The sequence below is a fragment of the Aythya marila genome, assembly GCF_965140915.1.
Source record: "Aythya marila genome assembly, chromosome: 7".
In the NCBI taxonomy this organism is placed as follows: Eukaryota; Metazoa; Chordata; class Aves; order Anseriformes; family Anatidae; genus Aythya; species Aythya marila.
The window spans coordinates 5,898,047-5,926,021 of NC_139048.1; the positions used below are offsets into that span (position 1 = coordinate 5,898,047).

Below are 27,975 nucleotides of genomic sequence, written 5' to 3' on the forward strand. Positions count from 1 at the left end.
AGAGCGGCGCGGGCAGGAGCGGGGCCGGGCCGAGCCCAGGCAGGGAGCGGGGCCGGCGGGGGGCGCGGCTGCGCGGAGCGCGGCTTCCTGAGCGGCTGGCGGCGGCGGCGGCCATTTTGTGGTGCCTCTCGCCTCCGCCGAGCGGGCCGCGCCGCAGGGACCCGGCGAGGGGGCGAGGAGACGGAGCGAGGGCGGCCGGGGCCGCTCCGCCTCAGCTTCCCTGAGGCTCCCTGCGCCGCGGAGCCCCCCCCCCCCCCCGGGCCCCGTCACCCTCCGGCTGCGGCTGCGAGCGGCGCTCACGCACCATTATGGAAGACGACGGGCAGCCGCGGACCCTGTGAGTGCTGAGGGGGAGCTGGGGGATTTTGGGGAGACCGAGGGGCTGTGGCGGTGCCCCGGGTGTGTGTGGAGCTCCGGGGGGGGGTCCCTGAGCCCCCTGTGGGGCCCCCCCAGGGCTGGAGCTGCCCCCCGTGAGGCGGCCGCTGGTGCAGGAGGGCCCTGTGAGGGGCTGCGTGTGGCGGGGTCTGAAGGCAGCGTGTAATAACTCGGGGCTGCCCCTCTGCTCGCTGTTTAAGCGTTGAGGATTTGAGGTTTTTGTTGCTGCCGGTGAGCTGGGTGCTGCCCCGCAGGGCTGGCTTTGTTGCACGCTGTGAACTTGTAGCGGGGGGCCCCGCCGCCTGGGCAGGTGTGAGCACCCAGACGGCGGGGTGAGGGGGTTTGGGGAGCTCCCCGATTAAAAAAAGCTCCGCTCCAACACTCAGCACCACGACAGGACCGTGTTCAGGCCGCCCGCACGCGAGACATGGCTCGGGACGGTGCCAACCCAATCTTTGTTTAGTTTTAGGGACAGTGGCTTTCAGGAAGGCTCGCAAAGATGTTCTGGGTGGGAAGCCGCTTTGAAGAAACTACTGAGGCAGGGCAAAACAGCTCGGAATTGCTCAGTTTGGTTTCCAGCACCAAAATGATGACTTGGCATTTGAGGCTTTTCGAGGCAATGTGTGTTGTTTTTCTCCTTGCTAGGTCTGGAAAAGTTCTGTTAACTTGCTCGTGGTGTAGTACAAGTACCTGCCCAGCGTTTGCTCCCTGAGATGTTAAGTTTGAATAACTGCACCCTAAATACTCTCACTTTTTGTGTTGGCTGCCCAAGTGGTCTGACTTTGCTCGGCCCACGGAGTGGAAGTGGTTCCCAGAGCGCTGCCTGAGAAGGAGCAGAGGGAAAAGGCCGAAGGTGCCCCATGTTTTACTGGGGGCTCTTTTCTGGTCCTGATCGGTTCCTCCTCCTCCTTTCTTTTGTTTCAAGAGCTATATCTGGACCGAATTTTAAGATGTTTACTTACCGCTCACAAGTTTTGGCGCTACGCTTGAAGTGGGTTCATCTTCCTCAAAGCATCCAGCAGTGGCCTGACTTAGCCTGTGGTCACTCGACGAGGAAAAAAAATTGCATTTGTGCTCAGATGTCTGAAATGCCATCACTACAGCTGCCCAGGAGGTTTTGTGGCACACATGTGACTCCCCGTATAATTTGTCAAACTAGTAAAGAGCATACACGTTCAGTTCCTAGCAATTTCGTAGCAATCCCAGTCATGTCGGGTTACTTTCCTAAAATTCTTTCAGGGCTGTTTTCATAAAACACAAACATTTTGCTGTAGCGTTTCTTCTTCCTCCCTCTTCTCCCTCCTTGTATCTGAAATACCTTTAAATTTATAATTGCGAGTTCATATTTAAAGGTTATTGTGCGGGGTAATAGTTCTCCCTTGTATCTGTTATGATCTTCCTTACAAATAAAAGATGTGCTGTCCCCAGGAGCAACTAATAGTACTGTGAGTTGAACTCTTTAGTTTAGCTTGTTTGTTTTTACAGGAGAAGGCCTAAGTAAAGAATAAATTGTTTATTCTGCTCGATGGCGTGCATAAGCACTTGGCTGATAAGTGAAGCTTTATAGATGGCTTTGCTGAAGGAATAAATGAAATACTAAAGGAAAACCTGCAGGGATTGCTTTGTTGTTCTCGGTTGTGGTAGGTCAGTGATGAACCTCTAAGAATTCAAAATATCTTCTGTGGCTTAATATAGAAAATAGACACCAGTTCCATTTTTTCTCATGTTTCATAACTAACAGGCCTTTATGGAGACGTGGAGAACAACACTCAGTGTTTTCTGCCAAAAACTTCTCCTTGCTGCTTTGAACAATTTGCAGATAACTCGAGAAAGGTGGACTTCTGTGTCGTGTTTTCCCTGGTGACATCTAGATCCTGGTCAGCACCCGTCAAGTCACCCATGGTACAGAAAATCAACAAAGTGTACTTTTTTTCTTTGCTGGCTGTGATCTGAGCGATGGGCTTCCGAGTTCTTTGTACAGAACTCTTGAAAGCTCTGTTTTCCATGGGCACTGCTGGGTCTCTCCATCGTGAGCGGTATCAAAGTCCTGCTTCTACTTCAGAGTGGAAACCAGGCCATCAGAAACTTCTTCTGGTGCTGGTGTTTTCAGCTGCCAGGGACAATGGGAAGAAAAGTTCCCAATTTGCTTGTTCTTATTGATGTTATCCAAAAAAATGTCAGGAGCACTCACTAAATACCTGTAAGCTGTTGCAGGTTGCTGCCTTGCTGTGTTGTGCAGCAAGTCCTGTGGACTGGATGCACAAGTCAGACCCTTCAGCTCTGAGCCCAAAGCTGGATTCACTTTTCTTGTACACCTTCAGTTCAATCCTCTTGTAGAGGGGTAGTGTAGGGACTAGATTTTTCTAATTTTATTTTCTGTAGTACACTAGCATTACTCAGAGGGATGCTACTGGAATTTGTAGGGAATTTTCACCACAGCGGCTGCGTTAATCCTTATAATACTTTCTTCAGTGGAGTCTGCCATTTCTTGCGTGTTGTCTGCATGAGCGTGAAAGCTTTTTTACTGTCTTTCAGCAAAGTAGTATGTAGGGGAGCTTTTGTGGACCTAAAAGTGATGGCTGTAAATGTCCCTTTCTTCCTTACCCCAAGAGTTAAACTCTAAACTAATTGCTGCTATTTGCATCTCTTATTTTTTTTTTTGTACAATTTTACAAGATCTCCAAATTTGAAATGCAGTTTCTTGTTCTTTGAATTGTCAGCAGCATTCGAATATAGTGTATTGAAACTTGTGTCAGGGTATATTTCTCTGTGTGTGTATAAATAAATATGTGTGGTTTGTTTTTTTTTGTATGTGCTTATTAATTGGTATGTAAGTGCTTCAAACTTGCAGAAGGGAACAAACGCTACTGTCTGTATGCAAAAAAAAAAAACAACTTTTGCTGCCCTGTCACATTAACCAAGACGACAGCCTATAAAAGTATAGTAAGTGCTTCTTCTCTGTTAGTTTTATGATTTTTTTAAAAGTCTGAATAATACATACTGTCGGATATAACAAACCAGAAATACTGAAATTCTGTGGAACGGCCTTTTGAAGGCCATGTGTTTTCTTTAGGTGTATTTCTGCTTGCTTCGTTTTCACGAAGTAGAATAGAAAGTACTGTGTTATATCATGCATAAGTTGAGGTTAAAAAGGGGAAATTTGGGTGCCCCAGTAGTCTGGCGGTATGTGCCAGGTGATTAGCATCAGCTGAGACGTGTTGTGTTTCCAGAAAGGTAAGGTTTCTGTTCCTAATGTGTTGAATATATTTCTTTCCTTAGAGATACACTATTCAAACGTGGTACCTGGAGCTGTTTACTTGTATGATTTTTTTTTTCCAGTCATCTTTAACTGTATTGCAGGAGGTAATGTCACTGCAATCTACCAAGTTAAAGACATGAAAGCAGCCATCAAGTCCTGACCTTTATGCGTTGTTTCGAATTTGTAGCGGTGTGTGTTCATGTGTTTTACATGAACTTCAAGAGTTTTGGGTTCTGTGGATGCTGTCTGTGTCACACGAGCCTTTTGCTGTGAAGTATTCTCGGTGTATTCAAGTTTCTGAGCATTAGCAAATTGTGTAAGGTGTTGATGCTTTCTGGTTATGGTAATGGTGATCATCAAGGCAGCATTTATCATACACACACAGAGAATTAAGGGACCATTAGGACTTCACATCCCCTTTGAATCTAGCAGTCGGGTGGTCCACAATTACTCTGCTCATTTGTTTTTTTTATGCAGCCTGTTTCATAGCTGAGGGTTACGATGTGGCATCTCGCAGAAGACAGGGTGGGGTGGAAAGCCACCTGGTACTGCTTCCAACAGCACAGCTTAGCTTCATTGAACGGGTTTGAAAGGAACAATTTTCCTGGCATTTTTGTTTAGGAATTCCAAAAGGAATTCTGCAAATGGTACATTGGAAATATAAGGACTCTGAAAAACATACTGATATGCAGAAGATGCTGAGACTTTGGTTTCTTGTGTTGTTACTGTGTTCTTCGCAGAGCCTGACTTTGCAGCAGGGTGAATTTGGGAGGGCTGCCCTGTGCTTCTTCCATGTCAGTGCTCCAGCACGTACGGGGCAGCAACCACTGGTGGCAGTGTCAGTGCTGACACTTCCCGGGGGAGCTCTTACTTGAAACCAGATTTTTCCATTGGATTTTAGTAATGTCTGCAAATGGCAGTGTTTCCACTTAAAACTGTTAGTGCTTGGCGATTTTAACTTGGTGAATGATTAACGAGCTTAGTTAGGGTTTCAGATAGCAGTTAAGCACTTAGCCAGATCTTCTACGTTTTCAGGACAGGGAGTTGAAAAGTCCATGAGGCAGGCAAGCTGTCTTACAGGGGGTCTTCCTTGGTTTGGCAGGTCTTAACTTTCCCAAAATGCTTCCTAACAACGCAGTCTACAAATGCAGCTTCCTTTAGCGATGTCTCCTAATTCATGCATGTTTAGTAAGAAAATGAAGAATACGTGAATGCGTTTAAGGGATGTGTCTGTGTTAGGTGGCGTCCTGTCGGAAACCAGCTCTGGATCTGGTGCAGCACTTCTCTCCTGACACCGAGTTTGGAGCTGAGCTTTTGAAAGAGTATCAGCATAAAACCCTCTGAATTTCATTGTGTGGTGTTCAAATGAAAACAAGCGGTGTCAGTTGTAATTTTGCTCGAGCTAAGTGGCAGGCCAGTTGTCAACCACAGAAGTAGCTTTTAAGACTTTTACTCTGAGGGATGCCCAGTAAGCGAGAGATGCACACGCTTACCGGGCCTACACGTGGACTGAGAGCTGCTGGCTCGTGGTGGAGCTCACTGGAGTGCGCTAACAGCTCCCACTGACTTCTTGTTAGGGGATTCGATAGTAGGTCAGAGTGTAATGGATAAAATGTGTGTTTTCTTTCAACAGCTAGATCTCAGAAGTTGCATTCTTGTTGTTGGTTGTATTTGTGTACCTTATACCTTGACGGGCTTATTTTTGTAAAGAACGAGTGCTCCTGGGCTGCCAGTGTGGAGTTGTGCTGACATGATGTGCCTTTCCCTTACCAATGGAGTTTGATTCCAAATCAGGCACGCTTTTTTAAAGGAGCTCTGTTTTGTATGTCTGACTTTTTCTGAGCCATCTCTGTGACCTGGTTTTACTTTTTGTGGGTGTTAAAACGTAGCAGAACATCCAGGAGTGGTTCTAGAACTCGGCTATTGTGTGTGGTTGGTTGGTTGTTTTCTTCCTATTTGTGTAATTGTAGGACTCCGTCTAAACTTCATAAAAACAGTTCCAAGTTTTGGAATTTCTAAGGCTTTATAAATAAATTTTGATAAGTGTGGGTGATATTAAAATAACACTGCTAAAACTTGGGGGAGTTCTTACAGAGGTGGTAGCTGTTGAGCTACATGGCTAGGTGGTCCTGTGTCGTGGTGCTGCACAGATTGCCTTGCCTGTTGCTGAGCCACCAGGTTTCCCACTTCAGGAAAACAGAAGAACTGAGGTGGTTGCTTGCAAGGCTCAGCACGGTCTGTGTCCGATAGCTACTGTTGAAATAGGAGGCGTTAGCTGTGGGTTCGTACCCAGATTAAAAGTGGGCTTGATTAGATGCTCAGTGGGAAGTGAAACTTAAAACATCGTTGCCCAGTTGGTCGCTTGCTCTATCCAACATTCCCGAGCAGCGTTCTTCCTGCTCATGGCACTGCTTTGAAGAAAGGCTTGGTGCTACATATGGATGTCCAGTGTTCTGTCTGTTTCATGCTTCACGTTCTCAGTTGTGCTGCCAACTTTTTAATTTAAAAAACACATGGATGCTGCATTAAAGCTCTGTCATAAAATCATTTGTAAATAATGTCTTTCAATTTAAGATGCCTGGGATTTTAAAGGGAGATTTTTTCATAGTCATTTAAGGATTAAAAAAGTAACATTTTAAAAGGTGAAAAGTTCTGGTTTAATTCTTTTGTTTGTTTCCTTGTGTAGCTATGTAGGAAACCTCTCCAGAGATGTGACTGAAGTCCTTATACTTCAGTTATTCAGCCAGATCGGACCATGCAAAAGCTGTAAAATGATAACAGAGGTAAGGCCTTTCACATCCAGAGGGGTAGCAACAATAATGTAATTCAGGGTAAAATTGTGGGGGCTTCTTTTGACATTACTGGTAATCTGTTTTCTGGGGTCAATCTTGTTTATGTTTTCTGATACCCTTTTGCAGAAGAGACCTGTTGTTGAGCACAGTCCTGTACTTTTGCTGGTAGCCCTGCCATATCTGCTGTCAACTGATGATGAGATTCTACTTTAATGTAAAGGATTGTTGCCCTCTCTTTTCAGAACCATCTTGTTCTGATAATCAAAAACTTTCTTGTTTCCAGTGTTATCCATGACTATTTTTTCCATTTTTGACTTTATCTGAACAAGAATCTTAGTAGCTTTTCCTTCTTCACTACAGCAGGACAGTCAAAAATTCTTTGAAATATGTCCTGAGCCTCTTCTTTAAATTGGAGTAGGTCTTGTCCACACTAGGCTGTTCTTAAATGAATTTTTTCTTAGAGCAAAATTTCCTTAGTATCCCAGATAAGGTTTTTGTACAAAGTGTTGGTAAGTATTAATACTTTATTCTCTCACGTTTGTAAACACTCTGATATGTTTAGGGTTGGTAGCTATTTCTGTGATCTTCTTGACATATCCTAGGCAACTTTTTGCTGCCTAGTGTTCTTCCTTCTTTCTTTATTTATAACCCACAATCTTCTAGCAGGCAGGGACTAATCAGAACTTGTGCTAGGTTTAATTTTTGGTTCTGTTGTGTTTGTTTTTTTTCTTTTTGAGTGCTCTTCTTGTGGTTCCTACTAAGTTGTTATCACAGATCTTATGAGTACGGTCACCTTTTTTTTTATCAGGAACATTAATGAAAATATTAAGTGAGCTTGGTCACAAGACTTATCCTCTTAGGAACACCACGATAGTAACTTCTGTGATCTGCTTTTCCTTTCAATGTGGCATGCTGCTTTTTTGCTTTTAGCCACAAATTAACCTGATGCTTGTTAAATCACTCTCATCTTCGACTTAACTAGTAATTTCTCACGTGGCACCTTTATTAAAGCTTCCTAGTGAAGGTAAGAGTTCTGCCATGGTTACTGGAGAAAGACGAGAAGAAAGTAGCATGCGTTACAGAACATTCTTGGTGGTTTTGCTTTAGAGAAATGGTGATTGTCACATGCCCTTCAGAAATAGGGTGCTGCCACTGGCTGAGTGAGAGGTGTTGGCATCACTCTGATTTGCTACAAAGTGGATGAGAAATTCCAATGCTTGTTTTATTTTTTATAACCACAGAAATAAGCAAGTTCAGCACCCATTTACTCAGTGTGCTGTCTGCCCTCACTGCCCCAAAGCCACCTGACAGGCTTCACAAAGAAGAGGGTGTGGAAAAAGATCTTGGTGAGAGGGGAATTCATATCTTGAAGGTAGAAAGGGCAGTGGTTTTCACCTCTGGAATACCTAGGAGGGGTATTTTGTTGCATCCTTTAGGGTATGTTTGCATTTCAGAGGTACTGTAAATAGTGTATTTATACTGCTGGAAATGGGTTTTGATACAGAGCAATGCCCTATAATTACTCTCTGGTTCAAAGAGAATGAGACATGGAGAAAATAAGAGGGAGGACAGTGTCTTTTTCAGGTAGAGTTGTAAACCTGCAAAGTGATAACCACAAACAGCATGAGCTACTAATATTAACAGTGCCTTTACCTGTGTACTTTAAAGGTTTTAAACATTTTTGTATAGCACGTTAGTTGTTTGGGTATTTAAAAAAACAACAACAACAACAACAAAACACAACAAATAAATCCTTTACAGTCGTATCAAAGTAATACGCTTACACCTTGAAACTGACTTCCCAGGTAACTTCAAGTGGTTGGATTCTAGACTGGAATTGGCCTGCAGCTGTCATGCGTGTAGCTGTCAAAGTGCCTGTTGACATTGCCCATCCTTCTAATCCCTGCATTTTAAACTTTTCACAGCTGCTGTTACGTTTCAGTAGTTCTTACCTGCCCATTGTTACTACTTCAGTCAGTTGAGTTTATACCTGAATGTTTTCCTTTTGTGTTTTTTCTCTTTAGCCGTTTGCATCAACTTTTTTTCACTCACTTTTTCCCTTCTCATTTGCAGAAGATGTGACATGGCCATACTAAGTGGCTAGTGTTTTCAAGTGTTTAGTGTTTCAAGCGTTAGGCCCTAGCTCTTGTACTCATGACATTTTTGGGCGGAATTTAAATCCAGTGTCTCGTAGTCATTTCCACTTGATCAGCTGTTCTGAAGGCTTTTGTGCTCTTTGCTCTTCGTATCCTGATTTAGGGAGCTTTATTTGTGAGTTAGTGTTTTTAAAGAAGAGTTGGTAAGTCAGTGTACAAAAGCAGGTTATACCCCAGATGCAAGAGAATAGCAATCAGTTGATCAGTGTCTTCCCCCTTGATCATTAATTATTTTGAGCCCTTTTTGAGGGGTGTTTCCCAGCTGTTAGGTGTAACAGTTTTCACTTGAGGCCAAGAATATGCAACCTCTACTAGTGTGCTCTACTAATGATTTTCAGGTAAATAAAAAGGAAGCTTTTTAAGCAGGAGGAGAGAGAAAATTGGTGAAAATGTATGTGGGGAACAAACCTTTTCAAGCTATCAGTATATATTGGAGGCAGGAGACTAATTTTGTTCTTCTCTCTACTCTTCCCCTTTTCCCTCCTCTCCATCCAGTCTGCAGATCACCTTTCTGGTAGATGAATTATTTTTAGTTCAGTACTGAGACCTCATATAAAGTAAACAATGCTTCAGAAACTGCTAGACCATTAAGAAGCCCATCTTAAGAATTCTTACATTTAAGTATAATTTCAAAGGCTTTTTCATGAATCTAATGCAAATCGTTCTTAAAGTTTCTAGCTATAAGTAATATATTTTCCTGGATTTTCTTCTCAGCAACCCGATAGCAGAAGGGTCAACTCTTCTGTTGGATTTTCTGTTTTGCAGCATACAAGCAATGACCCTTATTGCTTTGTGGAATTTTATGAACACAGAGATGCAGCTGCTGCATTAGCTGCTATGAATGGGAGAAAAATTTTGGGAAAGGTAAGTTGTTTATGTTGTAATCTTAATTTTAAGGGAAATAAGTTCTTGTAAATAAATAAACCTATGGGAATTTTTTGTTAGAGATGTTGAGAAAGATTAAATATTATTAAAATAAAATACTGTTGAATTAAAAATAAAAAATAATCTTATTTAGTAAGTGTTCTTTGTTTTTTTTAAAGTGCTCCAGTCTTTTATATTGAGCGATGATTTTTTAAACATTGACAGTTGTAACCAACCCTTAAATTACATTACAAAATGTAAGAGTTTTATTAATTTATACTAAATCTTATACTTATTTTCAGGAGGTCAAAGTAAACTGGGCAACAACACCAAGTAGCCAGAAAAAAGATACATCCAGTAAGTAAAGTAATGGCACAGTATTACTTCTACACAAATACTTAAAAACATGTGGTAGTGATTGCCATAAATGCATTTAAACATAACTTTTCTCCTTCCCATCTTGTGTTTAATAGAACTTTGCAAACTAATTCTTCTGTTTTCTGCTTTACAACTGGGGAAACTGGAGTGGACGCGTTTAGTTGCTGCTGCTCATCGAGTGGAATCGTGGGCGTTCCTGGTTCCCAGTGCTGTACGCAGAGCATCACTTTCTCAGGAGTTAAAACTGTAGATAGCAGTTAAATATTTGATTAGTAAATTATTTATTTTCAGATCACTTCCATGTGTTCGTTGGGGATTTAAGTCCAGAAATAACAACAGAAGACATCAAGTCAGCATTTGCTCCTTTTGGTAAAATATCGTAAGTATCATAATAAACATTGCTGATATTGGTTAGGAAATCTGACAGTAAAAATGTGGTTCTGATTTGAAATGTTATTTCTTATCTCTTAGATATTTTTTCTGATGTTAATTTCTTTGTGTTGGGTGGGCAGTAACGAGGGATTGTCTTTTTATCTTGGTATTCATATCATGTGTTTGTATATACAATAATGCAATTGTGCTTCAATTTTGCTGAAAGGAATATGCTTTTAACTTTATGTACTAATATCTTCCAACTTTTTATTAGAATTTAATTACTGTTTCTAAGTGTGATTCTTTTATTGTTTGGAATGTGTACAGAATAGTGATTTTCCAAGTGGTATATGTTGCATCTTTGGCATATTTTAAATGCATTTGTACTGCATTTTATAGGCAGTATCGAACACTAGCCAATTAAATAATTTTATGAAGCAGATTGTTGTCAAACTTCTGAAAATTTTGAAAAAAGCTAATATTGGAAATTAAATTACTTTTCTAGATATGATGAATTAAAATTATATTTAAAATAAAAAATGTTGGATTTATAGTATGTGCACACTTCTGTCAGTTGAGAGAGTTTCTTTAGACTTCTCTCAGAAAATTCAGGTGATAATTAATCATCTGGAGTTTCAATTGAACATGTTTAACATTAAAAGAATGCGTGTGAATTCTAAAATATATATTTAAGAGTACTGCTACAAAAAGCTTGTTAATCTGTTACCAGCTTATCTTCATAGAAATCCTTTAAAGTTGCACATGAATTTTTTATACGATTTTACAGGAATATATTTCTAAGAACAGAGTTTTTATTTTTCTCTTGTTCTGTACACATATTTTTAAATGAATCATAAATCTTACCTCTGCTATTTTGTTTACTTTGCTTTTTTGTCTCTTAATGTGGTAAGTAGTACTGTTTAAAAATCGATATAAAGAGAATAATTCAGGTTTCTGTTTCTCAATCTATATTTATACCTGAGACCTGCAGTTTTTCTAAAGTCCAAGTCACAATTAAAAGTAATAGCATTCTGGTTATTTTGCAGAATTGCTCATAAGAATGGACAGGATCTTGAAGGCTAACTGCAAGGAACTGTGCACACTGGAACTCAGTTGTAGATTTTTTCTCATTTCTATTTATTCTTATTATACATTATTTATATATACATATTTTAGTATTTACATTTTAACATTCTATATTCAGTGCAGTTCTATATTTCCAATCATTTTAACTTACTCACTAAAATTTCTGTGTAAATTTGTTGTTTTCGTACTGGTGTGCTTAGCATTGTTGTTAGTTTTATTCTCCTTTCTTAAATTTCTGAAAATGTCAATTTTTCAAAATTTACAGCTGCCCAAACTCCAAAATGATGGTAGAGAATTGACCAAGAAAAATAAAGAAATCTGTTAACAGGCCATGTATGCCTTTTAATTCCTATTTTTTCCTCTTTTTCGATTTTTTTAATATTTCATATATTTTGTATCACTAGGCAGAAGACATTTAACTATTTAGAAAATGCATGGTAAATTAGATAGAATTGTTACAGTAATTTATAGAACAGTAAACCTTAGTGGACCCTAGCCAATAGAATATTAGAAAAGGAAATTTGTTTCTCTTATACTTCCAATTTGAACATTCTAGTTTTAGCCAGTATAGGTTATGTGGATAGGTTGCATGTCTATTACATGTTATTTTTTTTGTCCTACTGCTTTTTTCTAACAGGTAAAGAAGCAATAGGGAGAGTTCAGGAATGACTAGTTTTAGGGCTAACTGAATTTATAAGAAAAATTATGCTCACAATACAGTGTGTGTGGTTCCTTTTAGTTTTTATTTTGCTGGTTGTTAATATTGCCCTCATATAGCTGTGCTTCTTTTCACAGGGATGCACGGGTAGTTAAAGATATGGCAACTGGAAAGTCAAAAGGCTATGGTTTTGTATCTTTTTATAACAAACTGGTGAGTAATCACAATGTAAATTTAAAATAATTGCAGATTTTTCCTCTTTTAGTTTTTCCTGTTTATATATTCACTACATAACAGACTTTTTCTCAAGGGAAATTTGGGTTTAGAAGACAGTTTAATCAAACTTCCATTATTTGTGGTAAGGGATAAAAGAATTATGAAAGAATTTAGATGACTGCAATGGTGCAAGAACATTCTGAAGAAAGATTCCAGAACGCAGAAAGCTTGTTTGGGTGCGCTGGAGTTGGGCTTAGTCTGTTGAGCCATCTTTTGTAGAGCGAGTGGAGTATCTGCTCCTGGGCCTAGTGCTTTGGGATGCTGTATTTTGGGTCTGCTAGCTGAGGCACTGCACCTCGTCCAGTGTGGTTTGGTGTGGTAGGATAGAAGCCCCACAAAGTGAAGCCCTGGAGCCCTCAGTCCCATGCTGTGCATGCAGTTATGCAGCAGGGCTTAGTGTTTGGCAGGTTTTGGTTCACACCAAAGTTCAGTCTTGCTGGGGACCTAATGCTGCTGCATGCGTGGCATACACTGAAGTACAGCTGAACTTGTTTCCTTGAGCTCTGCACCTCAGTAAAATGTCCTACTACTTACAGCAATACAAGAGCCGCAGCAAATTATTCTTGGTAATTTTGAAGTTAATTAAAAAAAAAATTCTGGAAATGATTTGGAAAACTGAGTAGTGTTTGTTTAAAGATACATTTAGGACAATATGGGGTGGTTTTCCTTACCCATTAAGGTGTCAATGCACACCACAATTATGAGAAAATTAAACTGCTGCATTGGACTAGAAGAGTTATGGCATGGTCTTGGTTCCATTTTTATTGTACCTGTGATCATCAAGACTAGCAGTGAGGTGAATTTGAGCTGGTTTGGTTTCCTTGTCTGGTTGGAAGTTACTGTGCCTTAGGAGCAAGGATGCAAGTTTTTTTTCTATTGGTGTTCTCCCATAAATTCATCATTGTATTTACGTATTGTCTTCAAAATGACCACTGGGTATAACTAAAAGAGGAGGATTAAGTTCCTGAGTCATTAGTATTTGAGATGAGTCTGTCCTGAAAGCCGTCAGTGTGGGGCAGGGAGCTGCAAGCCATTCACCTTTAAATTGTCCCCGTGTTCCCTTGGTCCCTTGTGCTTTACTTCCTTTCTTAAGCTTTGTGCCCTTGGAAAAGCATTTCAAGCATATGTACTATTTGCTCTGCCTCTCTTCTTTCAAAAGAGTTGGGGGGAAATAAAAACGATTGCTTCTTGCAGAGTTAGCAAACGTTTCCTTTTTTACAACGTGAGCTTCGAGATTGTCTGTTAGCTCATATTCAAGATAAGGTGTTAAGCCGTGTGGGCTGTGGACTGTTTGTTTTTTTCTGGGTGTTTGTGTGTTGCATACATACAATGACTTTAACACTTACAGAAGGTATGTCTGAGGGTAGACTGCTTTGTTAATTGCATACCTTCTAAGGGCAGAAGAGAGGAAGGGGGTTGGAGGGGCAAATAGTAGGAAACTGCAAGCTCAGTGGATTTCTATCCCAGCATTATATTAACGCATTATTCAGCCTTCCCTGAACTTACAACTTTTCTCCCTAAATCTGCCTAAACTTGACCTTTTACAATAAGTGCCTATTAAGGTTCTAGAAGGCCACATTGAAGCATTTCTATTTTATATCATGTCTTCTGCAGCATGTACTTTGTGATATAAACTTTAGTTGGGTTACAGCCAAGAAATTTCTCAGTGAGGGATAATTAAATGATGATTTAAAAAGTCTGTCTACTTTTCATCTGTTACTATCAAATACGCTTTTGTGTGTTATGTTCTTGGTGGTACAGTCAATTGGCAAAATCATTTTATTTTCTGTAATTAAAACTGTAGTCCTTTCATCTAAATAGTTGCTTCTGGCATCTCTATGACCCTTGCACTTTCTTGGGGCAGCCATCATAGACTCTGATACACTACCTTTACACAACAAGGATCTGTGTGTATACGACTGTAGTTGGCTTTGGCTCTGTATAAAGAAGATGGGAACAGGGAGAAAGCTTTTCCAAATTGCTTGTGAGGGCCTTCCTATGTAACCGTTGTCTTGATGTTACTTGATTTTGTCTGCTTACTATGTAGGTTTTTCAGAATTTCATGTACTTTTTAGCAGTTGCTGGAATTAGCTGACAACCAAATCCTATACATAGGTTTATACGTACTTCTTATTTGTATGTATTCGTAGTCTTTATTTTCCTCTCTTTAGGATGCAGAAAATGCTATTGTACACATGGGAGGCCAGTGGCTGGGAGGCCGTCAGATCAGAACTAACTGGGCAACGCGGAAACCACCAGCCCCCAAAAGTACACAAGAAAGTAAGAGCTTTCTGTAAAGTTCTGTGGTGTTTGCTCTCTTGCATGGCACTGTTAAATGGAGGAATGAAACGGTGCTGCCACAATTATGTCACTTAATTGAATATCTAGTTTGGCTTCCGGATCTTAAAAAATAGATTTTTCTGGTATGTTAAGTCAACGTAGTGGTGGCACTGCTGCTCTATCATAAAGTGTTGGATGTTTGTTAAATGTATAATTCACACATCTGTACAAGGTAAGTATCTGGGACTCTGGTTACTACTAGCCTGATGCTCAAAAGCGGCCTTCTCTCTTTCTAGATAACACAAAACAATTGAGATTTGAAGACGTAGTAAATCAGTCAAGTCCAAAAAATTGTACTGTTTACTGTGGAGGAATCGCTTCTGGGCTAACAGGTACAATTTGTTTTATTGCTTCTTTAATTGCTGAAACGTTGTGGACACTAAGAGGGCTACTAATTCAGAAATGTTCTATGTTGTAGATCAACTTATGAGACAGACTTTTTCACCGTTTGGACAGATCATGGAAATCAGAGTGTTTCCTGAAAAAGGTTACTCTTTTGTCAGGTATGCACAAAGAAAAAGAAAATCTGTGATTTTAAGGTAGTACTGATTCATCTTCCTATAATTTCACTTGAATGAACTTCAGCTGATGCCTTAAGAGTTGTTGCCGTATGTTCATAGAAAAATTTGGAACTTTTAAGCAGCCACCAATCTTTTTACTTGAAAAGATGAAAATCTGTGAAAGCAGATCTTCTCGGGATTTTCCTGTATGTATGGAGTCACTTTTTTAAATAACGCACTGAAGGGACTACGAAGCATAACGCTGGTTTGTTTTTACATTCTTTAGATTTTCAACCCATGAAAGTGCAGCACATGCTATTGTTTCAGTTAATGGAACCACAATTGAAGGACATGTTGTTAAATGTTATTGGGGTAAAGAATCCCCTGATATGACTAAAAACTTCCAACAGGTAATGGCATTTTCACCTTTTCTTTGTTTGTTCTTGTATTTGTATCACAAAAGCAAGCAATTATCTGTAACACATCCCAATTATAACAGCTAAACGTTGTAGTAGGATTCTTACAAAATTCCATGTTCTGTCTCAGTTATGGTCCAGTTGTTCATCAAATTGGGCTAGTGATTTTGGTGGAATATCTGGTACTGTCTGCTGGATATGATTCAAGATAGGGAGGAACTCGGAGGTAATTCTGATTCTTGCTAGCCCTCTTACCACAGACTAGCTGACCATCCAACCAAACACCCCTTGGTATTTGAAGCACGTGTGCGTGCACACTTCCAGTACGAGGATCTAATTAGGTCGCAGTGCTGTCTCACTTTTATTTATTTACTGTGGCTAAATAGCCTTAGCCAGCGTGACTGACAGTCAAAAGTGTTGCCTCTAGCAGCTGCAAAGGAACATAATCCACCTCTAGAACCTGAAGAGCTAAGAATTCTTCTCTCCTTAGGTGGATTACAGTCAGTGGGGGCAATGGAGCCAAGTATACGGAAATCCCCAGCAGTACGGGCAGTACATGGCCAACGGGTGGCAAGTACCGTCATACGGAATGTACGGCCAGGCCTGGAATCAGCAGGGGTTTGGAGTAGAGTGAGTAATTGTACTTAACTTTTTTTTTTTTTGTAGAGTGTTCCAATAATGTTGTGTCTGAGCTTCAGGCTCGTTTGATTCGAGGATTGCACAAGGTGTCAAGCCTTGTTGCATGCTAAAGCTTATGTTTAATGATTACCATGGACCAAATAGTGGGGTGAGTCACTCTGGCTTGTTCTTGATAAGACGTTTTGTGCACATGGGTGTCTTGAGACTCAAAGTTAACAAAGACTGCCTCTGTGTTGGAGTTTCAGGTGGTGGTCTTGTCTGTTACCTAAAAGTTTGAGATTCTGACTTGTGGTGGAGAAATCTAAATCATGGAGCCCTGGTGTTTACCAAAGGGTTTGTGACTGAGGAGGAAAGAAACTACGTAACATCCCTTTTGCAGTTTCAGAATTTGGCTGGACTCTTAATACTTGAAACCTTCACTAGAATTTTTTGTTTTAAAACACTTCTAAAATAACTTTTGTTTAATTTCTCATAATGTTTAATTGGCAAGAGAGAAAGCCCTGAGAAACCTATCAGTGGTATTCCTGCCAATTAGGCGTTGGGGATTTTTTGCATTTCTGCATCACTGGTGTGGAATTACAGACACATGCCTGTATTCGTGCCTTTTCGAGGTGGTTGTTCTCTCTAACTAGTATCCAGTACTCCCCCCCTCTTAAAGCTTATGGTGTTTTCAGAAACCACATGTTGCAGCATTTAGCCTGGTATAAAAGGCTTCTGAATTACTCACAGAAGAATAAAATGTTCTATTTTGGTGTAACTGGTAGCGTAGGAAGTGTTTTATGTTCTTTTTTTAGTCTGTTGACTTGTAAATAACTTGACTAGCTTGCATGATTTTTTTCTTTTGTTTTTTTCTTTTCCTGTTCCTTTTTAAGCCAATCTCCATCTGCTGCCTGGATGGGTGGATTTGGTGCTCAGCCTGCCCAGGGACAAGGTGCTCCTGTAATACCTAACCAAGCTGGATATGGTATGGCAAGCTACCAAACGCAGTGAGCTGGGACTCTGTTTAAAAGTGTGTATTTCATGATAGGCCGCAGTTTCCAGTGATGCTCTGAAGACTGGAATGTAGACAATGAAAAAAAGAAAATATTTATTTTAAAAATGGAAATGTTTGGAACCTTTAGCACAGCTTTGCTTTGGTGAAGGACACAAATGTCTTCTAGTTCTGCCTTTTTAAGTTTTTGTTCATGATGGATATGAACATGTTTTTCTTTGTGTACAAAAAATTAAAAATAAAGTCAATAAAGACAATTCTGACTACAAATTTTGATATAGTAGGAGAAATGGCTAATGAATTTGATCCTTAGGTTACCATTCCATTTTTTTTTGTTCTGTCTTCAGTGTTTTATATCACTGTGCTTTTTAAGAGAAATGACGTTGAAAAACAAAACAGCAAGTTGCTTTTAGTTGAACACACATCCTGAAATAAACTGTGGACCAATCATTACAACCTGCTAGACAGTATTGGTTTTTCAAGAAACCTATGGACATCGCTCTGAAAGCATACGTAGGTCTTGGAATAATTTTTTTAAAAAATATTTAATTTTTCTACATGCTTAAAGAAAACAGAGTATGATGCAAAGAATAGTTCGGTCTGAAGAATGAAAAACAGTACTGTCTGAGTTATTTCACATAACTTCTGTCCACATTCAGGCACATATTATAACTTTTCAGAGCTGGTTTGCTTATTAAGATTGTAGGAGTTTGCGTTTAATTTTGAGAATTAAAGAAGTTTTTGCAGGTATGTTGTTTGTATTCAAATCAGACAGTCATACTTGTACTTTTACATAAAGTTTGAAGGCTACACATTGTAAATATTTCATAATTACAGTGTTTCAAAAGCATGCTCAAACATAGAGGTAGCAATGTAATTATTCAAAGTAATACTTAATATACTCTACTGCTTTAAATGCAGTAGATTGACAAGAATGTGCAAGACTGACATTTCCAAAGTTGGCTATTATGTAAAGTTACATAAAGAACTATAACAAAGAGCCTTAATTTTAATTTCATAAATCTTTAATGCATCACCTTTTTGTCATTAGAAATACGAATTTTTTGCTTTACGTTATTTGGTATGTAAATACCTTGGTTAACAACCTTGTAAACCTATTTCAAGGTTATTATAAGTTGTATAGTATCTTGAATGTTTTGAAAAATCTTGATGTTTTTTAAGTCTAGAAATATTTTGCCCAAGAATTTTTTAACAAGATTGTTAAAAACATCTTATTTTAGAGAATATTCAATGTGCCATTTGGTAAATGGAGATGCAGTTGAAACAGTACACTGAGTTGTGACTTATTTTTAATTAAAGTTTTTGTCTTTATGGGTGGTTTGCATGTGATGAACCTGTACAGAGGCTGGGTTGTTTGTGTACTGAGTGTGTAAATGGATAAATCATGAAGATGTTTAAATGGTATACTTGGGTTATTTCTGAATAATTTTATGGATACATTGGTATAAACTGCCTCAATAAATTTGAAGTTGAAAATGAATGTAAGTTAGATATAAGTACTGTCTCTTACCTATGACAGCTAGGGGGTGCAAATGTTTCAGCTGTATTCAGAGATACACTGAGGCAGCACGATTAAATGTAGGATTTGCAGTGGTAGACCAGTGAAGCAAACTTGCATTTTAAAAGAAATGGAATGTTTGATTTTAGATGCTGTAGTTCTAACGGAGTGTTTGAGAAGCTGCATATTTTATCTTTTCTGTTTCTTTCTGTGCAGGTGTTGCAAGTTGGAATAGATTTTGAAATAGAAACTTGCAGGTTTTTTTAAAACCCAGCCAGGTTGTGCAATTAACAACACTTAATGCTGTAGCAAACGACATGAGTTTTTTTTCTTCCTCTTCTACTTGATGTGTTTAATAGTACCTTGAATTTTAGATCAGGTTGAAAGTGAGAGATTTTGGAAGAGCAATTTAGTCAGTTGGTTCAACTGTACTCAGAGATACTTGCAACTCCAGGCTTCTAATGCATGCAATAATGACTGAAGTTAGCGTGGAACCATAAGTGCTTGTGATGACAGAACTGGCTTTGTATCTCTGTTTCTCCTTTATCATGTGTGTCGTGTTCTTTTGCTGAAGTTAGGAATCTCATCCACAGGACTCTTGTTTTTTCTATAAATTTTGTATATATGTGTATATCTACGCGAGGATCGGCCTATACATTGTAGTTTGGAAAAAAAAAAATCACAAGTAAGTCTGCATTTTTGTTAAACTCATCTGGTTTCAAAAAAAATAATCATGAGTTAGATCTGTGAATTTGCAAATTATTTTAGGGTTTCTTAGACTTCACTTGAAATCTGGGGTTTCTACGTGATTCTAGGTGTTTGAGTTCTGACTGTTCTGGATACATGCTGGTGTGTAAGCAGTATGTTCTTTAGGCGCTACTGAAGATTTCGGTGTTGCAAGTACATTGCCACGTAATGCCCATATAAGTGGGCATAAGTTTAAGGTGGTGATCTTTCAGGTCTCAGTATGGACTTCACTTTGAATCTGATTAAATAACATGCCTGCTGCAGGGTTGGGCGTTACCTGACCTGTGTTTCAGGATGACAGATAGGATATACTTTCTCCTTTGAGTCTTTTCTCCTTGGTTTTTATACGGCTGTTCTTTAATGGTGATATTTCTTCGCAGACTACTCAAGATACGGGAGTCTCCAGGGTCCTTTAATGTTTCTGTAGCACTGCGAGGAAGAGTTGTAATTTGGATTGCTTTCTACTCAGTAGCGTTCGTAAATGCATTACTGACAACTTTTTGGCACCAAAGAGCCTCTTGCACCATACTGCTTTTATGAATGACTGTTACACTGTTGTAATTTCTCTAACTACAGAAACCAACCACTACCTAACCCCTTACCGCTAGGATTTGAATTTCAAAAAGCGTTGATTTATCATGGCTTACGTTGATGCGTGCAACCTGAAGCAAGGTTGTAATCTGCACTTGCAGAAAATGTTCAATAAAAGTGAAACATGATAAAGGGCTTATCCTCTTGTCATCTGTCAAAACGTTGTCCCTCTTCGCTGTAAAACTTACAACAGGTATATAAGGCTGAACTTGTAAACTATGCACTTGAAACCATGTAAAAGATGTTTTATTTACAATTTTTTTGTGGAAAGCCAACTTGTATTTTGCAGAGTTGCAGTAGGAAGGCTGTACATCTAAGGTTTTGTGTAGCTTTTCATCAGTCCTGCCTCCTTGTGTATATCTTAAATTATATTCTTCCTGCAGAACCTGCTTTCTTAGTAAGTTAACTTCGTAAGACAGCTGTTCACTGTGTCAGAACCATTTCTCATTTCACTTACCAAAAAAATCTCACAGTGAATAAGGCTGAGTTTTGAAGAAAACGAGCAATTTGTTTTTTCTTGTGTTTGTACACAAGGAAGTGGACTTAAACTGTATGGACATAATTAGTGTCTGATGCTTCTGATCTGACTGTTTTTGAACAAGGGCGCAGGTCTTTGTTACATGGAACTGTTCCTGGTCAGCAATAAAAGATTTTGTTGCACTGTTCATAAATGGCAAGGTATAGGCAATCTTTTATTCAGTGTGCTTCAAAATAGACGGATGGGGTTTGAAAAAGCTAAAGGTCTTGTTTCAGCTTGAATCTTCATATATGTATATGTCTATATGAAGATTCATATACTTATATATAGGTAGACACAGCGTGGGGTGTTTGAAGTTATTCTGGATAGCTGTTATGATAGCAAAAGCAAAATGTTCTTATGAAACTGAACATCTATTCTGATCGTATGGAGTGGTGCCTGTAACACGTTGGCAGAACTAGAGGGTTTCACTATTTAATGTTCCTGTTCATAAAAAGGCATCTGAAAAGCAATAGCTGCTGGAGGGGTTTTTGTGATGTGTGATTTCAACCAACTCACGAATCCAGTTGATTGCTTTTTGGAAAAAAAAAAAAAAAAGTGAAAGAATTAAAAAGGTGTTTGTGTTTTTCAGTATTTGTCACCTGGATGAAATCTTTTTTTTTTTCCCTTTCTACCGTCACTTCACGTCAAAGACAATGTTCAAAATGTTTTCTGAATGTTTTATTTTAAAAAAGAAATAGGGCTTCATGATGATGAGTAAACACTGATTGTGTCATCTTCCTGAGGATACATACTGATCTAGATCATGGCTGTGGATGACATGCTCTGTGCTCACTGACATTTAAAGGGTAATGTTTCAGAAAGTTTTGAGTTGACATTAGTAATGATTATTTGAATACAAGTTATTTGTGCTGAAATACACCGCCACTCATGCTTTGATTAAAGCTTGTCTGAGCCTTTTTGGTTATTAAAAGTATTGCTGATAAGCTGTGAGAAGAGACATCGCTTCACCTTGTTTCTTAGTGTTCAGGCTGCCATTCATTAAGACACCTACGTTGCAGTCTTGTTTTGTTTTGAAGAAGAACACGTGATGGAGTTGTGTGAAGGAATTCAGTGCAGTCTGCCTTTCTGTACTAACGGACGATAGCATCTGAATTATTTCAGCCCTTTGGAAACAAGGGATCAGAGGGCTTTTGGAGGACCCAAGGCTCTTTAACCTCTGGCACTTCGTTTTAATCTCTTCATTTTTCCCAGAGAAGCTCTCCAGGAGACATAGGACAGGGAGGAAAGCTTCAGCTCAGAGTTGCTCACCTGATCTGGGGTGTCCTGCTTCTGCTCACAGTGCCTGTCACCTCCCTTTGCACAAACTCAGATTCTCACTCATCCCAGGTACTCAGCACCTGTCCTTTCCAGCCACTTGCAGGGAAGGGGAAGGAGAATGATGGAAAGTGAGAAGGAGCGGTGAAATGAAGTGGTGCACATGCTAGACAAGTGTTGTACATGAGCAGCACCAAGAACTCCAACTCCTGTTGTTGAATACATTCAGAATCATGACAGGCTTAAGCAGATTGTGCAGCAGTATCTGAAGGGTTTGTGAGCATTCAGACACAAATTTGCTTTATAACTTTGCTTAAAATAATTTTACTTTACAATTAAAAATGTAGAAAACATGTAACTTTGCCGTTTTCTTTGTTTCCTGAGAAAATAGGTGCACATTAAACAGCCAAACTAGAACACCTAAGTTAACTAAGCAAAGAAATCTTTAAGGAGCAAACTGGGGTAAGCTGTTTCCATAGACATTTGTTTAATTTTGGTCTCTTAGCTTGGCGTTCTGTCGTTTGCCTGCATTGACCCTTTTGTTTGTATAGTCAAAGTGCTTTGAAACAGACACAGCTGCATCTTGCGTGTCTTCCTATTCTTTAAAAATCTAGTTTCTGGGGCAGGGATGGGTAGGAATTGAGTAAGAATCACGAGCCTTACCACATGAAACACTGAAGAATGCTTGAGTTTCCCAGCTGGAAGTTGACTCGCTAGTGCCAACCTGCAGTTTAAATATCCCAGGTCGCAAGGAGTAGCTGCCATCCTCTGTTTGAGTAGCAAGGTCTTTGACCTTAATACACAGGTAATTGTTGTTGAGGTACTGTTCTCTGATAATGCTTGTGGTTTCTTTGACCCTTTCAGTGAAGTAATCTTTTCCATTCCACAAATGAGTTCCTTCCTCTTATGCTGTCATCAAGCATGAGAGGAAAGACCAATTAACACAATTTATTGCTTCCATTTTGGGTCTCAACGTGGGGGTAGAGGGGAATAACCTACTTTGGTATTAAAAGAGCCATCTAGTTCTGCAAGATGCCTCTGTAGAACCGTTTCTATTTGAGTTTTACTTGCACCTGAAACCACAAGGAGGCTATACCAGTGTGTTTTAGATCGCGAGGAAGGAACCGGCCCCTTGGAAGCGCTGTTACGTGCTACAGCTACCGTAAGGGATCACTGTTGTACTGTTAAATGCTGGAAACATTTGTGCGTCGCTGCTGACTCTTAAGTGCAAGGCTTGTTTTCTGTAGAGAATAAACTTGTCCTGTGTATTTGCAGATATTCAGAGAAGGCTGAGCAATCCACTGCTGTTTTCTGAAGTCCTGCTTTCTTAATGTGAATTAGAGCTTTTTTCTGTCCTTTTCAGGTATGTGGCATGGTTTGTAGGAGAAATGTCTGTTGCATTAATGACTAATTATTTAAAATCATGGCTAATTTCAGACATGCTGTCTAAAAAAAAAAAAATAATACATTCCTAGCTTGCTATTCCTATGTTATCCTTGCCTCCTGCTATAGGGCTTTTTGTATTCTATGGAAGAAAACTAAGAAATGCCATGAAATCTCTCAAATCCCTTTAAAGGGACACTCTCAGAAGCTGGCAAGTTGCTGTAAACTTGCAGTATGTGCATCATGACCTTGTTCCAGAGGCTTACACATTTCATATACGTGGCTAATATATTTTGAAAAACAGTCCGTACCTGAGGCCAGAGGAATGACTTAGATATTACTGATTACTGCATTCTTAAGAAGACGTAAGGCTGCTATGCTGTACTCCCATGGACTGCTTAGAGTACTCCTTTCAGCATCGTTTTGTTGTATGGCCTTTTGAGAAGATCTTGTCCCACCAAGATACACCCATGGAAATCTGGCAAGGTGGCAATACTGTGCTCAAAGTCCATTTTGCAGGGTCACAGCAACAAGTGTTGGGCAGAAGCTGCATAGAAGTAGAAAAATGACATTTCATCAAAATGCCTGTACTGTAGAATCTTACATGGAAGGTAGTGCTGTAGTCTTTTCTTTCTATGTATGACTTCTAAGTAAAAGGAAGGAAAGATGTTATCATTAAAAGTATTCAAGTGTGACTGAATCTTTGTCTGCTGGGGCTGTAGGAAGACATTCTTTTTAACTTATCATTGCAGAAAATACAAATGGATGCTTAGATTGTGGGTTGTGATTTGGTTACTGCTAAAACTTTGTATCTCTTGCTTTCATGCCCAGTCTATTTTGCTGTATTTTTCATTTTAATGATGTATGTTTCTAGTCAACAGAGTTGTATTCACCTTGTATGTCGACCTGTTGCATTTGCACCTGGTTCTTAGCAGACACGCATTGACTTCAGGTATCACTTTTAATGTTCTTAGTGCTGACCTATAAAAGATGATGACTGCCCTTCCCCTGTATTGCAAAAGTTTTTGATTTCTTATCCATGTTCTAATATTTACAGATGAATTTTGAAAGCATGTGTTAATTTTTACTATTTTTTTTTTTAAATCTTCAGGTTTGAACCAGACTGGACTTGCACAAAATCTGAGATTTCTTTATCCCTACTCCACCTCCCACTAATTACAGTCCTAATTACATGTAAGCTGGAGTGGCTTAGAATGCATTTAAGGTTTTGATGCTGATTTTTCAATTCATTTGTAGTTGAATATGTTAATGTAGTTTAGCCATGTCAAAAATTTTCTTACTGTAAAAGTGCCTTGTCATGAAAAACCTGATGAAAGATGATTTCTTCATCTCATATTTTCATGTGTAGAGCTACTTTATTTTCTGCAAGCTGTATAGAAATTGTGCAGGTATCCTGGAGGATTGAAAAAAGAAAAACGACACAATTTGTATTTTTTTTTTCCAGTGTAAAGACAGCATAAAGGCGAAATAAAATTTGGTCCCCTTAATTCTTTCTCCTTTATTTTAATAGAAAAAAAAAAAAGCTAAGTAAAAATATCAATGCTTTTGGTGAAACAAACGCACATTAAATATTAAACTAATGAAACTTGCTTCTTTGCTGTCAGATGCAAAGGACTTAAATCTGTTCTTAAAAAAATCACCTAATTAAATTGCAAGCTTTGAAATGCTCATGATTTTATTAGTGCAATTTAGGCAGAGGCCCGGGTGTAGCTGCAATATAAGGAATAAGCACTACTGGAATTTGGGTTTTGCAGATTGTATTTGTGCATAATGCGGTTGGAGCTGGAGCATTGAGGAGCGTTACACAAGCTTAGGAATAAAAGTTGATCCTGTGAAACTTCTTATACTAGGAAGTATAATAAATAAAGCAGTGAGTCAGAGCTTTTTCCAAGTTCAAAATGAGAGATGTTGGACAGATTTTCCTGGTTACTCCTGATTCATTTAGGTAAGCCTGAAGCATTACAGTTTCCTACCAGAATTCTCTTCAAAGCTGTTTGTGCCTCACAGGAAGGGTACGTTTATATTTTCACTGTATGTATCGTACTAAAAGATTAAAAACACGCTTTATCATCTGCTCCTTTACTCTGAAATTTGTAGAACTCCTGATAGTAAATGCATTTAACAAAAGCCTACAAAATGTAGTCAGACTATAAATGGCTTACTCATTTAAGGTTATTCTCACTAAAAAGTGGCTCTTGTCTCTGAAAGAGTACCAGATCTTACCAAAATGAAATCAGTGCTTTTTCGAAACGAAGTAGACTTAGCCACACTCTGGGGAATTCTAGCATTGAGCCTGTCAGTGATTTCTTTGCGTTTAAACTATGAAAACAAGAAGCTAAAATATTTAGATTAAAAAACAAAACAAAAAACACCCTCTGTTTTCATGATACTCTGTGTGCATTTCAACATTGGCTTATTTGGAAGAAAAAACTTGAAAGCAGCGTTTGCCAACCCATCATGAACGCTAAGATAAGTATTTGTGAAGTCTGAAACCTGAATTTATGTATTGGACCTATCATGTCTCTGACAGTCTGATTTTATACACGTATTGTCATGGATTAAAATGCCTGGTGTGCTGTGGCCAGAATACAGCCTTCAGTGTGGCGTTTACTCTTATTTCTGCTGTTACATGTGAAATCACCATCATATAAGGCAAAGTTTGCCAGTCTACAGAATTTATGTTAACAGATCACTTTCTGTTTAAATTCATGTAAAAACATTTGGGTAAGATGCTGAGGTCAGCCATATACAATAAATTACTTTCCCTTTGAAAGTCATAAAATCACAGTAATGTTTTTGTTTTATGAATCTCTTTTGGAAGAGAAGATTAAGTGGTTAGTCCTTGGGTTTGAGGGAAAATGAATTTTCCTAGAAATTAATAAAGCTGAAAGTGAGCTTATTTGCATCATAGACTTTGAGGAAACCTAAGAACCTCGTCCTCTGTCTTTGCAGCTAGCCAGACCTCATTGCCAGCCATGAACCAAGGTTATGGTGTGCTTTAGTAACAAGCGTGGCAGAACTGAAAAACAAGCCTTAAGAGCCTAAACTCACACCCCTGTTCTTGTGTAGCACAGACAGGAGTTTGCTACCATGAAGACCTCTCCTTAATTTAAGTGTTTTAGATGCCAAGTTTGGGGTCTACTTCTTAAAGAGTGTAAATCAGAAGTACCTCTGCTGAAGTCAGTGAAATTATATTGCTGTAAATGAAATCTTTAAGTCATGAGTTGGGTTTCTCATAGTCTGTTCTAATTGCAGTTGATTAGTTTTGAGTCTGTCAACTGGAACTTGGCATTGAAATGAGCTGCATGTTTTGCACATTTTCTGTGATGTTATTCATAGTTCATTATGTTCGAGAATAGACTTTTGCAATGGAAACAGCTAAGCATAACTGCTTCCATTTCTTTTCAAAAACAGCTATTTGAACTGAAGTCCACAGATTACTCTTCAGGATACAAGTAAAATTTTAAAGCAGAATCTTTGATCTCCTTGCCTGAAATCACAAACTTATCGAGTGTGTTTCTGCCTTGTTGGGTATCTTGCACAATCTCATTTCTTCTGTTTTTCTTTTTTCTTTTTTTCCTAGCTCATTCCTACCAATGTCAATGGGAAATTTGCTGAACTCTATCCAAATCTTTAAACCTATCCTCACTTAGGATAATGACTGATCCAAGGTTTGTTGCTTCTCAATATGTTAACAAGTATTGTATGTAGAGAATGGAGTGGGAGAGGGAGAAACAAAGCTCATAAAAGCTTTTATGTTCAGTTTTCAGTGAACTTTTCCTATTTTAACTTTGAGTACTTTTGAAAGCAGAAATAAAAGCTGAACATAAAATATAATCAGATGGTATGGTTTCATTGATTAAACGTATCTCCAGATTTCAGTGTTTCAGTTTTAATGGTACACAGTTTTTGAGATGCAAGTGCAATGACTCTGTAAGTGAAATGTGTTTTCTGCTGTATTGCCTGGCATAGCCTGCAGACTTGAATCATGTTGTATTTGACAGCCAAAGGTTATCAAACACACATGTGGGTTGTATCAGCCTAGTAATTTCTAATGGAAGCTTTGCCCTGTGAGACTAAGGAAAAACCTCATAAAATTGTTGTGATGCATAGTCTTAAAATCTATTTAAGAATGTATAAATCTGGCAGGTAGGCATTGGCACATTTTGACTTAAGTCATAACTAAAGTTGCATGTGTACTTGTACAGGTGTTGCAGTTTATTTGTGGGGAAAAAAAGCAAAAATCCCCCAAATGCCTGAATATCTTCACCAACTTCACCTGGAAGGAAATTTCCCTCATTGCTAAGGCTCATAAAGCGCTGAATGTCAAGCACAAGAACGGAGCACACAGCACGGGCATCTGAGACCCTGACCCAAGCAGCACTGGCAGTCGTGCCCAGCTCAAGGGAACAAGCCTGTGGGAGCAGTCCAATTGCTCATGCTTGCAAGAAAAAGGGGGGAAAATAAGAACTACTGAAAGCAATTTTGTGTCAAGGGGAAGAAAGGAGACAAGAAAATCTCCTTCAGGCTTTATGGATAAATACGTGGCAGAGCTGAAGGTCAGCGTTAGCAGAACATGAATGGAGCGCAAAGGACTGGCTGCGCTGCTTGGAGCTTCCTGGAGACACCACTGCGGGAACACAAACTGCCTTCGGTCTTCAGGTGTTCTCATATTTATCTACTCCTGTCTCCAAATGCATGATGTTCAGTCTTAAAACAACTCAGATAACTTGTCTGTAGATTAACTTTGTTTTTCTAGGAGTACTAATTACGAGAGTTTAAAGCCAAAACTTTTGTAACACCTGATACTTAAATAA

At 39.0% G+C, this 27,975-nt stretch overlaps 1 protein-coding gene across 5 annotated transcripts; it reads left to right on the forward strand.

The window, feature by feature from the left end:
• TIAL1 (TIA1 cytotoxic granule associated RNA binding protein like 1) lies at positions 1 to 27,975 on the forward strand. Of its 5 annotated transcripts, XR_014317909.1 has the most exons (15): positions 1 to 337; positions 6,321 to 6,417; positions 9,297 to 9,446; positions 9,749 to 9,803; positions 10,116 to 10,203; positions 12,078 to 12,153; positions 14,388 to 14,496; positions 14,793 to 14,888; positions 14,975 to 15,059; positions 15,343 to 15,466; positions 15,963 to 16,102; positions 16,984 to 24,089; positions 24,249 to 24,331; positions 26,742 to 26,829; positions 27,367 to 27,975. XR_014317909.1 is itself a non-coding variant. In XM_082764802.1 (12 exons), exons 1-12 carry the CDS (start codon positions 309 to 311, stop codon positions 17,099 to 17,101), a joined length of 1,167 nt encoding a protein of 388 aa, XP_082620928.1. In that variant the 5' UTR covers positions 1 to 308; the 3' UTR covers positions 17,102 to 24,647. The 5 variants fall into 5 exon arrangements, 1 of the variants encoding a protein (XP_082620928.1); XR_014317908.1 differs by having other exon boundaries at positions 16,984 to 24,331; XR_014317910.1 differs by having other exon boundaries at positions 3 to 337; positions 9,348 to 9,446; positions 16,984 to 24,331.

Coding starts and splice junctions, on each gene's coding strand:
- TIAL1 (XM_082764802.1), top strand. CDS start 309: ATGGAAGACGACGGGCAGCCGCGGACCCT. Junction 338..6,320: donor GACGGGCAGCCGCGGACCCT/GTGAGTGCTGAG, acceptor TTCCTTGTGTAG/CTATGTAGGAAACCTCTCCA. Junction 10,204..12,077: donor GCTCCTTTTGGTAAAATATC/GTAAGTATCATA, acceptor TTCTTTTCACAG/GGATGCACGGGTAGTTAAAG.